The sequence below is a fragment of the Macrotis lagotis genome, chromosome 7 (assembly GCF_037893015.1).
Source record: "Macrotis lagotis isolate mMagLag1 chromosome 7, bilby.v1.9.chrom.fasta, whole genome shotgun sequence".
NCBI lineage: Eukaryota > Metazoa > Chordata > Mammalia > Peramelemorphia > Peramelidae > Macrotis > Macrotis lagotis.
In genome coordinates, this window is record NC_133664.1 from 56,866,335 (window position 1) to 56,884,950 (window position 18,616).

Sequence of the window (18,616 nt, forward strand, 5' to 3'; positions counted from 1 at the left end):
TGAGGGACTGGCAAAGTTTAATTAGAACACAGGTCCGGCTGAGAAGGAGCTCAGAGTTTTAGTCTTGAGAGTTCTGTGTATGTGTGTGTGTCTGTCTGTCTGTCTCAGTGAAGAGGTTAAAGAAGACGGTAAAGAAGGTAACGTTTGAATTTGACATCAGAAAGTTGGGTAGCAATTCAGCCGGTAAAGAGGAAATAAGAAGAAAGGAAGCATTTGATTTCCACTTGTTTTGTGGTAAATTGAAAACTAATATTTTAACCTTTAATCTACTTTCTTATCTGTTCAACAATTAGCCAAATATTTATTTGTTCCTTCAAGGATCTGGCCTTCAAATGGGCAAGAGACTTCATACTAATAGTTATGTGCACACAAGAGTATTCCCTAAGACTTTTGGGGTACCATTTGTATAGGATAAGTTGAACTGATGAATAATTAAGAATAATTGATGAGTTATTGTAAAAAATGTATACCTTATTGCATGCCACACAATACACCATAGATATAATTATCAAAATAAACTTTGGGGTCTTGGTGGCAGGAGAACTCCTAATATTCCAAATGCAATTAAAAATATTTTATTTTTTATAAATTTGAGAAAATAATTCCACCAACAGTTGACTTATTTAATGAATTAAACTCCACATTGTATTAGATTTTTTTTTGATGCTATGAGGTTAAGTAGTGTTTGTTATCCCTGTTTTGTGAATGATGTTTAGATGAATTGAAATGACTCACCCAAGGCCAGAGTAGGAAGTTGAAGCCTTCTTTTTCCACCATAACTAATAACTATTCCCGCTCAGAAACCCACACCAAGCTATTATTTAATTAAGTCAGACTGCCGTGGAAATGGTGAACTAAAAATTGAGTGTTTCTTTGTGAAAGTGGAACTACTTCAAAATAATCCAAACAGAACAAGATATCCAAAATGAGAGTCCTGTCTAGATCAAACTACAATGGAATTCTGTGCTTCTGATCTTTTTTTCTCTATCAGTTCATGGTAACGGGGGTTCAAAGTCAGATAAAGGTGTCTCCAAGGAAACAAGGCCCATCTGGAGTCATTCAGCTGTATTCAGGCCTGCCTTTACTCTGGAATAATCCCATATCAAATGAACCTATGCTAAAGAAAAATGATTAGAGCTGCATGTCTCATCTTGAAGCATATACAATAAATGAATGAATCATCAAATTTTTATTAAATACTTGTTTTATGGAAAGTCCTGTGCTATGCATCCAAAGACATTACCCTCAAGGTGCTTGCATTCTATTGGAATTGACATAAACACATATAAATTATACGCAAATATATTTTTGAAAAACATAAAGATTGACTTCTAGGACAGAAGGGCAAGTTCTTGTTGTATTGGGTTTCCAGTTAAGGTTGCTTTGAGAATGAGAGATAGCTTTAGTAAATATAAATATTTGTAAATATAGTTATTTCATAAGAAATACATGTGCATGTAAATCCAATACCTTTATATTTCCAAAAGCAATGGATCACAACTAAAAAAGTCCAGGAAAACAAACCCATCAATTCAGATTAGCTGTGATAACATTACTTCACTAAAATATCAAGAATTCAATTATTTCAAGTCATCCCAAGTCATAAGAGGAAAGAAAAATCCAATAAGCAAAGACAAAATTTTATTCATCAAATATTTGGCATATTAGACCAAAGGAAAACTGAATGGATATTAGAGGTTATCTTTGACTAAAGTAAATCTATACATAAGCAATAGAAATTGAAGAGATTCTTCTTGCTATAAGTCTGTTTACTTTAGAAGATATTGGAATGTCCATATGGTTGGACCTGATGGGCCAGATTGTATTTTGGAAAAGGTATCTGTTTGGTTTTCCAAGTCAATTAAACAAGAATTTACTATATACCTAGTTCAAAAAAAAGTAATATATTCAGGAAAGTAATGTCATACCCATAGGATATTATTCATCCTTCATTTTTGAAGAAGATCAGTGACATCACAAGGTGATAGCTTGACTTGCTCATAAACTGGATCTAAGTGGTGTTGAATTGTGCAAAGTCATTAGCCTCACTCTTTTCTGGAGTCATCGAAGTCCAGACAAAGTCAAGATGATTGATGATGGCCCAGGGATGAAATGGATGACCTTGGTGTCTTTGATTTCTGAGTATTCAACATCCCTCACACTTGGGTCTCTCCATAGACCCTTGGGAAATTTTAGGATGACAATATGAAGAAATGAAAACTGACCCAAGAAAGTGGCAACATAAAGTCATCAGAAAAATTAGAAAAACCACTGCCCCATTTTGGGAGGAATGGAAATGAATAACAGCTGTTTCCAACTGAAGACTACTTCAGGTCACCTAATCCAGAAAGTTCATATGCTAGGAAAGATAGTATATTAATTAAGTCTTCCATTTCTGGTGATATAAACTTACACTCCCAGGTGAAATAAAAATTATTTGTTATACATAGTTTGAAAAGTTTATCTTTCAAAAGTGCCAGAATAATGATGGTTAAAATATGCCACCATAGTACTGACAAAAATACAAAATGTGACTCTGCAGTAATGAGATTCTTCTCCCCTCCCCCAATCCCATAGCAGCATTTACTCAATATCATTACAAGAAGAAATTAATACAATCTATGAAGACCATTAAAGACAATTAATGAAGATGTTACCAAACCTATCTATAGTTAAAATGTCAAAAAAAATAGTTTTCATGTGATATCTCCTCCTCTCACCATCATTGTATATAAATTGCTTTCTTAAAAGTCTATAGCTATGTCCTTTTTGCGAAATGAATTAACCTCTCAGTAGTGTTATACTTTATTGAACCACCACCCTTCCTCTTTTATATACTCTCCCCTTTTGGCTTTTCTAATATGCCACTCTCCCAGTTGTTTCCTTTCTTTATTGGCTCCTGTTTTTTTGATCTCTTCTTGCTCCTTGCCTTCTTTTTACCCCTTAAAGTGGATGATTCCTCAAGTTTCTCTCACCTTTCCTCTTCTCTATCTTTATCTTCTTCCTTAACAATCTCAACCACTTCAATGACTTCAACTATCACTACTATGAAGACTTTCAAAAGCTTATCTCCAGTCTGACATCAACATCATCATCCTTTGATTTAAAAAGCATTTTACTTTATACCATCTCATTTGACCTTTACAACAACCCTGAAAGCTAGATAATATTATAATCCCCACTTTACAGATAAGGAAACTAAGGTTGAAGAAAAGAGAAATGAGTTGCTCAGGGTCACACTCTACTTAGTTTCTGAAGCTACATTCAAACTCAGGTCTTTCAGGCTCAAAGCCCAGTCAGTACTCTACCTACTCTACCAACTAACTTCCATATTTCCTTTGGCCTGCAGGATGGGTTGATGTGAGTGTACCTGTGCCACCTAAAACTGAAGAAGTTCAAAAAAGAATTTACCACCCTTTCCCTAAAATTTCCTACTTGTAAATTCTCTCTTTTTGTCTGTGATTCATCATTCACCCAATCACCTATATTTGAAACCTCAGCTATCTGTCTACCATATCCAGTCATTTGCTAAATCTAATCTCTTATGTGCTTAATGCCAGTAGCCAGATATCCCATATCTTGAAACAGAGAATTTCAAATTAATTCAGATTAACAGGTGTATCTGACCACAGTTTACTCTTTCAATTCTGGTACATTCTTTGTGTAGACTCTGGACTAACATTCACTTTGGCTATGGAACAACAACTAACCTCCCAAAGCCCTTGGATGACATAAAGAAGGAAAATTCCTAGCCTCCATATCATGGATTCTGTTGATGCATTTACCCCTCCCTTAGCCTATCCCAGACTAGGCTGATGTTCACAGAAGTAACTCTAGCTCCATGTTTCACTTATCACCTTATTTGAATATGCACTAGCACCTTCCCAAAAGTCTGGGCTTTTCCTAATATTGAGGTAGAATTCCTGATGCAATGATTTAGACATTATGTTCTAAGCAGCCCTGATACAACCTATTGGAGAGAGTTCCCATATCCAATGTTGCCAAGTTCTGTTTATTGTAACATCTTTCATATATACCACCTTCTTTCCTCTGATACTACCACCAGCCTGATTCACTCTTGTCACCTCACACTTGGACCACTGCAACAATCTGACGGTTCCATAAATTTCTCCTCACTTCAGTTCATCTTCCACTAGCTATCAAATGGAGCTACCTAGAGCGCATGTCTGAGCATATCTCCTCGGACTCAGTAAACTCCAGTGGTTCCCTGTTGCCTTCAGGATCAAATATTAGATTCTTTGAATAAAGCCTTTCCTATCCCATCTCCCTACCTTTCTTGGTTTTTTTTTAAATACCTTACTGCTTCCTTCAACCCCTGATTACCCTGCAATTCAGAGATACCAGGTTCCTTGGTGTCCTTCCCAGAATCGGCTCTATCCATTTTTCACTGGCTGAAATTCCCTTATGCCTAGAATGCTCTGCCTCTTCATTTCTCATTCCTGACTTCTTCTCAAGTCCCAGTTAAAACCCCATTCTACAAGAAATCTTTCCTACCCACTTTTAATGCTAGAACCTTCCCTCTGTTAATAACCTCTAATTTATTCTGCATATATTATCATCCTTATCAGACTGAGCTTCTGGAAGGCAATTTGTTTTTTTGAGATGGGGGGGAGTTGTTTTCTTGTCCTTATCTCTATAGTGTTTAGCACATATCTAGCAAACAATAAACACACAATAAATGTTTGTTGATTTGATGGTGTGCTTAATGCTAGATAGAAGAAATCCTGCTTGTGGATGCTGCATTGCCCCATTTCCCTACTATACTGATATTATTGATCCTACTTCTGCAGTATCCCAACAATGTGTTTCTTTCTCCCTCCAATCACTTATTATCTCTTTCCTGTACCTTTGAAATAGCTATCTTATAATTTTCCAACCTACAGTCCTTTCCTCCTCCACTCTTTAATTGTGATGCATAATTCATCTTTGTTGTAGACTTGTTAAGAGCCTACTATGTGCATTGCATTTGTGGTGCACTGTACTGAAAATGCTAAATAAATATTTGATGAAATATAAGTCTTATAGACCTGATCAATTGCCAAATCATATCATTTGCATCACTTGTATACATTACTTTCTTTTTAATTTTAAATTGTTATTTTCCCACAGCCACATTGAAGACAATTTTTAGCATTCCCTTTGTTAAAAATTTTGAGTTCCAAACTTTCTCTTTTAATCCCTCCCTCCCCTCCTACTCCATGAGATCGTAAACAATTTGATATGGGTTATGTGGTCATGCATATTAGTAATGTTGTGCAAAAAGTTACAGATGCAAAGAAAAAACATGAAAAAAATACAGAACATGAAAAATAGTATGCTTTGATATGCCTTTGGATTTCATCAGTTCTTCTAGAAGTGGATAGCATATTTCATCATGAACCCTTTGGAATTGTCTTGGATCACTGTGTTGCTGAGCATAGCTGTCATTCCCACTTATTCATAGTACAATATTGATGTTACTGTGTACAATGTTCTATTTCTGCTCTTTTCACTTTGCATCAGTTCATATAGGTCTTTCCAGTTTTTCCCGAACCCATCTTGTTCATAACTTCATATGGCACAGTACTATTCCATTAGAATCATATCCTACAACTTGGTCAGTCATTCCCCAAAGGATGGGCATCCCCTCTATTTTCAGTTCTTTGGCACCACAAAAAAAGCTGCTATAAATATTTTTTATAGATAGGTCCTTCTACCCCATCTCCCCCCTTTGGAATACAGATCTAGTAGTGATATTGCAGGATCAAATGGTATGCGCAATTTAATGCCCTCGGGCATTGTTCCAAATTGCTCTTCAGAATGGTTGGATCAGTTCACAACTCCAAAAACAGTGCATCAGTGTCCCAATTTTCCCACATCTTTCCAACATCTATCATTTTCCTTTTCTGTGATATTAGCCAATCTGATAGATGTGGAGTGGTCTTCAGTTGTTTGAAATTGCATCTCTCTAATCAATAGTGAATAAGAGATATGGATACCTTTCCGTCCATTCCTACAACCTAGTACAAGCCCTCTTGCCTAGACTATTAAGGTCTTTAAATTGGTCTCTCCCCAATCGAATCCAGCCCACACTCAACTGCTAGAGTGACTTTCCTAAAGTGTAGGTCTTTCTGTGCCTACTCCATTTGCTCAATGTTCTCTAGAGTCTATTATCTCCCAGACCAAATATAAAATCTTTTGTTTGGCATTTCAAGTTTCTTACAATCTGACTCCTTGCTACCTTTCTATTCTTATCTTTTACTCTCCTCCAAGAACTCTCCATTTCAATTCTGCTATCCTTCGTACATGACCTAATGCTTTTGCATTAGCTGCCTCCATGCTTAGCAGGCTTGATCTCACCTCCAGTTCTTGGCTTCACTTATCTTTCTTCAAGATTCAACTCACATGATCCATTCCATAAGTTCTTCATTCCCTTCACCCCCGCCCCCAGATACTAGACCCTTCACTTGCTGGGTTGCCTTTCATCTACTGTGTATGTACCTATTTGTGTATGCAATAGATTTCTCTATTAGAATATAAGCTCTTCAAGGGCAAGGACTTTCTTTTCTTCTTTTTTGGGGTCATTTTTTTTAGCATCACCAGCACTCAACACAGTATCTGACACATTAATAAGCTGACACATTAACATTAGTCCACCATGTAATTTCTTTACTCATGCTTGGAATTGCTTATCAAATTATTATCATCACTGTGATATTCAAAGGCTTCCACAACTTGGCACCTCCTTACCTTTTGTTCTTATCTCATTCTGATCACATTCACCTAGACTACATGTGTGTAAGCCCCTGGCATTATCACTGAAGTCAGCGTACATGGTGGACTAGCCCTAGTTTCTATAAGGACATTTTTGGAATTGCCATATAAAATGGGACTTTGGACTGTTCTAATTCAGTGCTTCCTCAGGAGATGGAAGTAAGCCTATATTTTAAAGGAGGTTGTGCCAGGCAAGTGCAATTTATAATGGGTTCTGCCAAGCTGGAAAAAGCTTTAATATGAGCTTTATGAGAGCCAACATCTCTACTGCCCAGGGATCAGTCTAACAAAATTTGGAGATCCCTATTATTAGGTTGACTACTGGGTGGCAAATTCTTGGTCACAAATGCTCTTGAAGAAAGCTTGTGGTCTGCCCTAGTTGAAACCATAAGTCTTTTAAGTGATTGACCTGTATATTAACCTACCAGGGTTATTATCTGTTGTTGCTGTGATTGCTAGGAATGCCATTTCCTTTATAACCTCTCTATTTCAGTTTTTTTTTTCTTTCTGCTTTCATGCCTTGAAACTCTTAGCATTTAGTCATAACATAAACATAAGTGTTTGTTGAACTTTGGAATTGAATTTTTCTCAGGGTATGCACATATGTGCCCAGACTTTTCTGGAAAGATTTCTGGAAGTATAAGTGTGCTATTTTTGAGGGGTTGGCTAATTACAACAATAACAAACAGTCCTCTAAAAGTTTATAACTAATAGATTCAGTTGATGATGGAACAATACATGATATTGCTCACATGCATACTCCCTCCATCAATGAAGCCTAAAGTTGCTCCACTTTCCTTATCTTTTATAGTTTTTATTGATGTCTTTTTTATAAATCCTCTTTAAAGGATCCACTAAATGAACTGGAACTTTTTTCTTACTAACTTGGGGAGAACAGAAAAGTATTCATGCTATCTTTTATTTCTTAATGCTTACCATATGGTCCCCTTATTTCCAGTTCCTCTATCTCTCTTTCTGTCTTTTTCATAATCAATCAGTCAGTGAAAATTAAGAGCCCCCTATCTGCTATGATAGTACTGAGATACAAAGAAAGGACAGCCCCTGCTGTCAAGGATCTCCCATGCAAACAACAATGTACAAGTAAGATATATACAAAATGAATTGGGATACATCTGAACAAAAGGACAAACCTCAAAAAGGACTGGGAATGGCTTCTTGAAAAAGATGGGACTTAGGGTGGCGAGGTGTTGCAGTGGATAGAGCACTGGCCCTGGAATTAGGAGTACTTGAGTTCAAATCTGGCCTCAGACAATTAATAATTGCCTAGCTGTGTGGCCTTGGGCAAGCCACTTAACCCCATTGCCTTGCAAAAAATAAAAAATAAAACAAAATAAAGTTTTAAAAAAGGGACTTGAAGGAAGGCAGGAAAACTAGGAGGCAGAGATCAAGTGCAAAAGAGTTTTCAGGCATGGAGAACAGCCAGGAAAACAGTTGGAGGCTGGAGATGAAGTGACTTGTGAGGAACAGCATAGAGTTCAGTATCACCATATCACAGTACAAAAGAAGGAAGGGAAGGAGGGAGGAATGAATGGAGGAGGAAGGAAGGAAAGAAGAAAGGAAACAACCATTTATCAAATACCTATTATGTGTCAGATACAGTGATAAGAACTTGAGAAGTATTAACTCATTTGACCCTCACATCAATCCTAGGACGTAAATTGTATTATTACTGCATTTTACAGCTGAGGAAAACAAAAGCTGGTACTTGCCCAGGATCAAATAGCTAATAAAGGTACAAGCTAGATTTGAACTCAGGTCTTCCTGATTCCAGGTCCAGTGTTTTTCTACACCAGCCTTATGGAAAGGAATATGTTGTAAAAAGAGGGGAAATGAATGAAGGAATCAGTTTGTGAAGGTCTTTGAAAACCAAACAGGTTTTTATATTTAATCCTGGAAGTAATTAACATGTAGCCACTGGAGTCTGTGTGATAAAAGATCTGGGTTTTAGGAAGGTCCATTTGACAACTCTATGGAGGATGGATTGGAATGGAGAGAGACTTGAGGCAGGGGGATTTCAGATGTAAGGTGATAAGGACCTACACATGGGTGGTGGCAGTGGCAGATGAGAGAAGGGAATTTATACAAGAGATATAACAAAGGTAGAATCAATAGGATTTGGCAACAGGTTCAATATAGGGGGTGTGAGAATAAAGAGTTGAGTATGACACCTGGATGATGGGAAAATAGAACAAAGAAGACACTATTTCCTAGAGAGAGTTGCTTTGAAAAATAGTGATCATTTAAATTTGCACCATAACCTAATTACTTGCATAGAAGTCAGTTGAATCTTTCCCAATTAGACTTTGGACTTCAAGTCACTCAGGAGACTTGAGTTCTAGTCCTCTCCTGAATGGATTTTAGACAAAGACTGAATGTCTCTGAATCCCATTCCTTCTTTTTTTGGGGGGGGGGGGGAGGATTTCAGCTGCATAATCTCCGCTCCCTTTGAGCTCTAAGAGTCCAGGAATTTGTAACTATGAGTTTGTGAAGGTGATAATACTTTTGTATCCAACCAACTGAAGTATCCTTAAGTCAGAGCCAATAACTAACAATCTGCGCTTTCAGATTTCTCCATGGTTAGTATTACAACAGTCCACACTTGAATTTAGCAGGCACAGCTACTAATAGCAGTCTCTCACTGGGAAACAGTTCCCTGTCATTTTTAGTTCTGCTAAAGCCTATTCCTTTAGAAACCCAGGATCATCATTCATGCCCTAATTAAATGTGTGCAGACGTGTCTCTTGCATCTGATTTGGGAAATGACAAAAAAAAGCAATCTAAATTTGCATTATGATGGATGGAAATCAGCCTCTCTTCCCTGCCCAGAATGTTTGGGATGACATATCTCTTCTCCCTGCTCTTCATTTGGATGGATCTCTTACAGCAGGAGCCCCACACTGCATGCAGCGGGCAGAAGGTGGTTTTCTAAAATACTCTCTAGCCATGGGAAGAGATCATTAGAGGAAAAGAACAGGTCCTGGCTCCCTGAGCATGAATTTCACTGGTGGCAGAGACATGATGAAAATATGACCCTCTGCCAGCGACTTGAGATCCAAAGGGCCCTCTCCAGCTGTTTACACTTGAGATGTAAAATAGCAATTTGACACAGACTCCCAGTGTGATGTGAGCATCTGCGTAAAAGGCGACATATAGAGCATGCCCAGTAAGATGTGCTGGGCTCCCTCCCTCCCTCCCCCACCCCAATCAGATCTCTGAAGATATGGATTGAACTTTGCACTTGGAAATGTCATGGAATACATTTTGCACTGGATTTCTCAAAGGTTCTCATGTCTTACAAGTGATTTCTTTGAACCACCCCCAGCCACCAAAAAAAAAAGCAACCCCATCCATCCTCTGGCTAGCAGGATGCATCAAGTTTAGCCGGAGTTGAAGGTTCTCTTCGGAATCTTCTTGGAAGTCTTGGCTATTTCTGGTACCAGATAGATCTTAGGGGGGCTCTTTCTGGTTCTGGGCTGGGGAGGGGGAAAAAATGAGAACCTGCTCGGATCAGAGAGACTGAAGGCTCAGAGAAGGAAAGGCAGGAAGGCAGGAAACCCAGGCGCTGGCGGCAGAGGATGGCCAAGGAAGGTTCGGAGACTCCCCAGGGCTCAGCGCGCACATGCCGGGGGAGAGACTGTGCCGGCCGCTGCAGCTGCGGACAATAACTGAGCTGGCTGGCTAATGAAGGCCACCTGGATCAGGCTTCTGAAAAGAGCCAAAGGGGGCCGGCTGAAGAATTCGGATATCTGTGTAAGCTCAAGGGGCTTTCGGGGGGCGCTCGCAGCCTTCTCCGGGGGTCTGGGGCTGCTGCTGCTGCAGCTGCTGGGGAAAGCAAACGCTTGCCGACTGAATGAATAGACTCGGGAAGACAAGGTGGGGAGGGAGATGGCTATCGTTTCTCCATCCCTTTGCGCCCTGCCTAGTGGCAGGAGCAGATGGTTTAGGCGTGTGGGTTTGTTTGGGGATTTTTGATTTGTTGTTTTTTTTTAATTTTGCAGACAGCCTTAAGACCCTGTTATTTGGATGCCTAAGTATGTTAGCCAAAAGGTTGAGCCTGCGCTGGCGCCTTGTGATTTGGTGATGGGGAGGATGTGTCAGGTACAACCAGGTAGAAGGAAGATCTCAGTTGGCAGGGATGTCAGATTTTCAGGGGCTTTTCCTTTGAGAAGGAGGAAGGAGGGAGAGACAGACAGACAGACACAGAGACTGAGGTAGTGACAGCCAGAGACAGAGAAAGAGAAGCAGAGGGCAAGGGAGAGAGTTGGTTGTCTCCTTGTTTATGCCGAATTATCATTGTTTATGTTTGTCTTCTTTTTCCCTGAACTGTTCTTGAAACCCCTCTGCCCTTGAGCCCTGCACTGCAGTACTCACCTGGTTGATCTTACAGAAACTTGCTCCTGGAATCAAAAAGCTGTGTAATTAGACAGCAAGATTTTACAGGAGATATGGCCTAACTGAAACACCTGTCCTGGTCCATGATCTTCACATCATGGCCATCATTCCAGGAAAAAACCCAAACCAACAAACCATAATCTACCACCTATGTACTGTTCTTTTCCACATTCTAGATGAAAAACTAATATTGACTTTTCTCCTCCCATTGCAAGGTGTCTTTCTAATCTCTTCACTTGGGTTTTTTTTTTTCTTCAGGGTTCGGCAGACTCCTACACTAGCCGTCCATCTGATTCAGATGTCTCTCTGGAGGAAGACAGGGAAGCAGTGCGGAGAGAGGCAGAGAGACAGGCCCAGGCCCAGCTGGAAAAAGCCAAGGTGAAGCATGTTTTCACATCCTGCCTTTCCAAGCTAGCCTCTGGTGTCCATAGTGGCCACCTGTGGATGTTTCTCAGAAAGCTCATTTGGGGACCCCTGGAAATTCTGGCAGACTGTCTGGCTTGAGCAAAGTGGAGGAAAAACTGTTTGCTCTTATCACTTGCTGTTTAAATTAAATTGACTTAGAGAGAGAGCATTTATTAAACCTTTGCTGTATGCTAGACACTATATAAAGAACAATCTGGAATGAGGGATGGGGATGAGGGGTTATGCTTTCTTGTTTGTTCACTTGTATTGCCCATTTATTGGGGGCATCTGTGTTATGGAGACACTTGATATGCCTAAGAAGGAAAATGTCATTTCTTCTTTCTAAGAAAAGTATTTTTGCTTTATGAATGGCACAAAAGTGAGTCCCAGCAAAATCATTTCTTGATATAAAATAAGCTTTCAGCTTATCATATGTAAACTTTTTTAGACTTCAGTCATTTCCCCAGATGGGTTTTTTGCAAAAGTATTTTCTCATATGTTTCATTTCGTAAGGAAATATTTTGCATAGAAAAGGATGAACCGGAACTAGAACTGGCCCACAAAAGTAATAGCTGTGAATTGAGGATTTGTGGGTAAGATAATTATGGCCCATTTCCTCACACTAATTAGTGATTCTTTCCCTTCAATCAGTGGATGTGTAGTAGATTTTAGAATTAACTCATGTTAAGTTTGAAGATTTGGTTCTTCAGATTTAAATTCCTGATTTGATAGGTTTATATAGTTTCTGTTCCTTTACAATTACTTTGTCAGATAATCCAACAAGTTTTAAATTGCTTTGTTTTTTGGATGCCAGGTAACTTCTGAGTGGATATATTTCATTGGGATTGTTGGTCCATTGGGTTATTTCATTTATTTTTTAAGGTGTCACAGATTTGAAAAGAGAGGGATCAAGTACTATGATCATCTTGTTGGAAAAATATGGGTAACATTGGAGCCCTTACTGCTAAGCGAAGGCATCTCTCAGGGATAAGTAAATCTATGTGTGTTGCTATGGGAATCTGGCTTCGCACTACGGACTTGAATGCATGGACAGTTCTTATGTAATATTCATGACCTCTAGCACAGCTGCCATAGTAGTTTACAGAGCAAGTACCGGCAGACCTTGACTTTTAAAAAGCTGTATTTCTGTACATCAAAACAATGTTCTCACTTCAATTGGCAGAGAAGTCAACGCCAGGTCTAACACTCTTTCTGACTGCTAGACAACTTACAAACAGCAGGAGTAGGAAGGTATTGTGACAGGAAATGCTGATAAAGCAAGGTGTGGCTTCATCTTCCAAGAACTCATTAACCCAAGTAAAAGGCATAAAACACCACAGCTTTGGACTAAGTAATAACAAGATGGAAAGAAAAGGCTGATCATCTTTGTGTATATTTGCAGTAGCTGGTACTATTCCAAAATAATTGATGCATGTAACATATATAGTCTGTACTTTTAAATATTCTAGCTATCAACTTGCAGAGAGGAGACAGGAAAAGTTATATAATTTAATTTCCTAGAGATAAAATTTTCCATTTGTAGATGATTTATTCATTTAATTTCCACATATTAAAAATAAACAATACACCATCTTAGATTCATATCACATTACTTAACAAAACAATATCACATAGATTTGGTTTCCAAATCTATAGCTGTCTCATCAGAATTTCTTGCCTCTTTTGTGACTCCGTTTGCACCCAGGAACAAGTGACGCAGCTGCTTTTGACTTTTTTATTTTTATTCTTTGTAATTTACTCTTGGTAAACATGTTGATCCTAAAAGAAGTCATTAGAATTCTGTTTACCATACAGAAAAGAAAGGAAAAAATGTATGGATAAGGAAGAGAAAAATTGAAGAGAATTTAGAGCAAATAGAAAGCCACTGAAAAACTGTTGCTAATGTCGATTAGAAATAGATTAAGTGAATCCACTTCACTTCCTAGAACTAGGTCAGTATCTTAAACCTCAGCAACATAATGGTGAGCTATATTAGAATAGATCATGATTAAGATTTGATCTGAAAAAAAAAGATCATTTTAGCTCCCAGATTTACTTAATTTTTAAATGACAATTTGATTTGTATATATTGCATATATATGTGTGTGTGTATGTTTATATAATAGATACTTTCTTAAAGAAGGAAAGTAAGCAGTCTTTCAAAATAATCAAGTCATTTTATCTCTCTCTCTCTATGCCAATATATTATCATGACTTATTGAGGCAGTTTGGCCCATAGTATGTATGTAATAAATATTTACTGTTTGATTTTGATTGGATGATATTTTAGATATATAAATATATCTGTTGGAATCCTTTTCATCCTATGAGTTCTATTCTTCTAAGCTTTAAAATTTCTTGGATTTTTCTAAGGTTTTTCCTAAGAGCACACCTACTAAGTCAATGGAAGAGCTAGGAGCAGATTTTAGCAACCCTTAAAAGTCATAGTGATGCATAGATATGCCACATTAAATACCTTCTTTCTCCCAACATCGTCCCTAGGAATGAAGGTAAATAGCAAGTTAACCTTATTATCATTAAGGAATAGAAGAACTCAACAAAAAAAAATAAATAAATCACTAGGAATAGGACCCATTTGTGGCATATTGTTGCAAGGATTTTATAGAGCATTATGCATTACATAAATGAGAATTAATACTTCTCATGATATAGCTATATCAAGTATACTGCATTGAACATACTGGGCACTACATCAATTAAACACAATAAGTGCCTACTATGTGTTATTAACTGCTGGAGATAAAAATGCACAAATGAAACAGGCCCTTTTCTCAAGGGACTAGACCAATTAAAATGCAAATGACAATTTGATTTAAAAAATTGTTTAGAGAAATTTCAAATCAAGAAAATCTGAGAGTAGTGATGGATGTGTCTATATATGTGTGTGTGTGTACATACACATATTTGTTTCTCAGACAAACAGCTTTTTCAAAATTAAGACTGGAAATTATTTTTAAGATTAGGAATTAGTTTTAATGCTACCTTTCAAATTGGCTTATCTTGTAAACTTTTATATTGCTATAGAAAATACTGACTTTCTGTTCTTCTTCTTCTGGACATTTAACCAGGGCTACACATATTGAGATTTACAAAAGAAGGGGAGTGAGTAAATATCACCAAATTTCCCACTGTCTAGGTTTTCTCCAAAAACACAGACCTAGCTTTTTGACAAATGCAGAATTTCAAAGTGTACAAGAACTATCACTCTATATAAAGCCTAATGATTTGATTTGATAGCACTAGCTAAAGTTATTCTTCTGCCTGCTCTTATGAGATGGAGAAGTGAAGGCTAAAGGCTTAAGCAGCTGCATTTATTTCACTTAGCCACTGCTGAATGAAGTGTTGAAGTTAAGAAAATACACTTTGGTTCCACCCAAGATGGCTGAGATTATGATGGTAGAGCTGAACTTCTCTGGTCCCCCCCTACTATTCACTTGTTTCAAACTGTCATCAATATGCCTCTTCTTTAGTCTCATCATAACTTTGGTCAACTTCTTTTTCTACTCTTCTGTCCTTCTCTTTTGCAGTCTTTACATTTCTACTTGTACTCTTGATCTTCTCCTTTCCTATTCTTCCTAGAACTTTGCTCCATCAATTATCCTTCACTTATTCCTTTCTTTCCATTACCATTTTCTGTCTGTTCTCCCTTTCACTGCCAAACTTCTCCAACATGTGTTCTACACTCAATGAATCAATTTCTTCTCTTCCCACTCGCTTTTCAATCTGGCTTTCATCCCAACTCCTCTACAGAAACTGCTTCCTCAAAAATCACTGGTGATTTTTTTTTATTTCTTAATCACTAAATCTCTGGCCTTTCCAAAGTTCTCATCTCCCTTGATTTTATGATACCCCATTTTCATTATCCTGCAACATAAGGAAGGCTTTAATAGCTTCTTTGTGTTTCCTAGATTTTTTTCTTCAACCTTCTAAATCTATTTCACAAGACCTTAGAACTTCTTTTATTATCTCTCTACACCCTCTCCATTGTTGATGTCATTCATTCCTACTCTATTTAAGGCAACTTAAGTAGATCAATAGATAGATAGAGCATCAATCCTGAAATTAGGAGGATCTAAGTTTAAATCCAGTCTCAGACACCTTGATACACTGGGCAAGTCACTAATTGCCTTGCATCCAGGGCTATTTCATGATTTATATTAGACCACTGGACCAAGATGCTCCAGTGGAAATAAATGAGGTTGGTAAGTTTGTACATCTCCCCCTCCCTCAAATTCAATTTACATGCATTTCATGGCATTATCTTCCCAATCTCATGGCCTTTTTTGAGAAGGAAAGACAAACAACAACATTATGGATAAGCTGTATATAGGCCATTTACAAATATCCAACTCTATCCCTGATCTCTTTTCTAAAACTGCAGACTGATATTTCTGTTTACCCATTAATCTCAACCTGATCATCTCACCAATTCCCCAATTTCAACATAGCTAAAGCTAAATTCATCTTTTCTCTTCCTAAACCCTACCTCCTTTTTCAAATTTCTCCATTGCAGACAATGATACTACTCATAAATTAGAGCCATCTTTGACTCAATCCTCTCCTTCCTCCCACACATCTTCCATTTCCAAGTCCTATAAACTGTACTTCCTCAATAACTCTCCCATCTTTTCTTTCCTTACTATCACAAGGCTAGATCAGACTCTCATAGGCTCGATGGGTACATTTATAGTAATATTTAATCCTACATATTGCTGTCAGATTTTTGGCCTGGTTGCACATGAATAATCACATTGTAGAGCCATCAATGGATCCCTGATGCCTACTAAATATTTTAAAATGCACCTTAGCTTTGTATTCAACTTTACAATCTTTTTACAGCTTTATTTAATATTTCTCTGCCTCATATATTCCACATTCCAGCAAAATTAGATCACTCAACATTCCCAAGAACTTCCCACAGCCCTCTTCTTCCATGTCTTTTCTTATATTGTAATGCCAATCCTCCTTTTGTTTCTAATGATATTTTTTCCATCTTTCCAGATACAACTCAAATGAAATCCACCCAGATCCCTCCAGCTGAATTTCTTTTCTTCATAGTACTTACTATTTTTGATATGTATTTAAAATTTTTATCTATCTTAAACTTATTTGCGTACATGTCTTATTTCTCCCTGTGACATTGTAAGTTTCTCACAGATTGGGACTGTATCCCATTTATCTTTAAGTTTTCTCCAGCCCTTACTTATTCCAATATTGAACTTCAGTGGGTATGTATTTTTATTGTTTTTTTTATTTGATTTAATGCTGCTACTATTCTTGAAGATTTGAAAATTAGACACCCTTGATTCAGCCCTCTCTCCTGCATCTGACCAATTCCCTTCATTTCCTCTAGCCATCTTTTCTTTTCCATATCCACTGCCACAGTACTAACCTAGACCCTCCCTGAATTATTACAGATGATAATAGGTGGCATTTATAAAGCACTGTATTGTTTGCAGAGAACTTCATATATGTTATCTCAATTGATTCTTACAACAACCTGGTGAGGTTTTCTAACTAATCTCCCTCCTTGAATCAATCCTACACACTGCTGCCAAATTGATCTTCCTAAAATACCATTTTGCACACAGCACCTTCCTACTCAAAATCCTTTAATGACTTTTCATTTCCTACATGATAATGTCCCAACTCCTTGCCCTGGCATTCCAAACCTATTATAATCTGACCTCTTCCTTTAGAGAACAGATTTTATAATCTACTCTCTTTTACATAGAGAGCAGATTATATGGAGATCTATAATCTTAACTTCACCCAGTATTCTCTAACTGGTATTTTCCTCCCATTTCAGCCAAGCTACTGTACTCGCCATAGTGCAGATGCCCTTGTTCTGTGTTCTTGTTCCTATCTTTGCTTGCTGCCTCCCCTCTTCCTGCCAACCTTCTACCATATCTGCAGTCACTTTCTCCCTGTCTGCCACCAACCTTATCCTACCCTTCCTTTTGTGGTCCACTTCATCATGAGGTCTACTTCAAGGGTTTTCAGTAATCAGATCTTTCCCTGGACCCTGATGGATTTGTAGTCTATAACACTAACTTGGCACTTTGAGCATTCAAGGGAAAAGCACTAGAAACCTGATGACTGGTCCTGTCATTACTATTTGCTTACTGTGTGATCTTAGACGAATCATTGAAGTTCTCCAAATTTTACTTTGTGAATTTAATACATAAAAACTATTATTGGCTAGCTCATCTACTTTACAGTTACTTTAAGGATCAAAAGGGATGATTAAAGGGAAAATGTTTAATTATCAAATTCTTCATAATTGATGGTATCTATTAACTACTTTTCTTGAAACTTGAAAGCAAGAACTTTGTTTTCTCAATCTCCATATCCCACTGCCTAGTACAATAGTTCATGTACAACTGATGCTCAGCAATATTTAATTATAATATTAGAGAACTGGAAGATGTGGATTCAAATCCTGCTTTGGGTATGTAATGTGACTCTCAGAGAATCAAATACCTTCTCACTGACCAGATAACTCTTTAAGACTATAAATTATATAGGGCAATTCACATTGGCTTGGAAGAGGGACCTTCCACACCAGGAGTTCTTCACACTACATCATAGATTTTTATAGAAAAAACATCACCCTTACATCACTGCCTATGCTTGCCCTGAATAGATTCTTTCATTTTGTGTGTGTTCTGAACTCAAATGACGGCAATAATTAAAAACTTGTTGAATGGATACTATGTACTGAATCTTCATTTCTGGACACTGTCTTCTGTACAACAAAATTCTAAACTTATGGGGAAGCATTCCATTTTTTACTTCCTCCAATGCCTAGGTTAACAATGCATGCACAATGCAAGTTCAGTTTTTGCCACAGATGGTTTAGGTAGCAAAGCTTCTTGCCCAGTATTTGAAGCTAAATAGCAATAGAAAAGTCCATATTGGTACTCAGGACTAGCAGGTGTTAAATTCAGTCCCAATGAACAGCTTTTGCCATCATCAAATTTTCTGAGCACTTCAGAATCAT

At 37.7% G+C, this 18,616-nt stretch overlaps 1 protein-coding gene across 5 annotated transcripts in view; it reads left to right on the forward strand.

Annotated features, from left to right (window-relative positions):
• The window catches only part of CACNB2 (calcium voltage-gated channel auxiliary subunit beta 2), a 416,652-nt gene that overhangs the window by 269,427 nt on the left and 128,609 nt on the right, over nucleotides 1–18,616 (forward strand). For 4 of the 5 annotated variants that reach the window (XM_074192945.1, XM_074192944.1, XM_074192947.1 and 1 more), the window contains one exon: nucleotides 11,446–11,565. In XM_074192945.1, the coding sequence (XP_074049046.1) occupies nucleotides 11,446–11,565 (120 nt within the window). Of the gene's footprint in view, nucleotides 1–10,025; nucleotides 10,546–11,445; nucleotides 11,566–18,616 lie in introns of those variants that run through there. The other variant, XM_074192946.1, reaches the window with a different exon arrangement.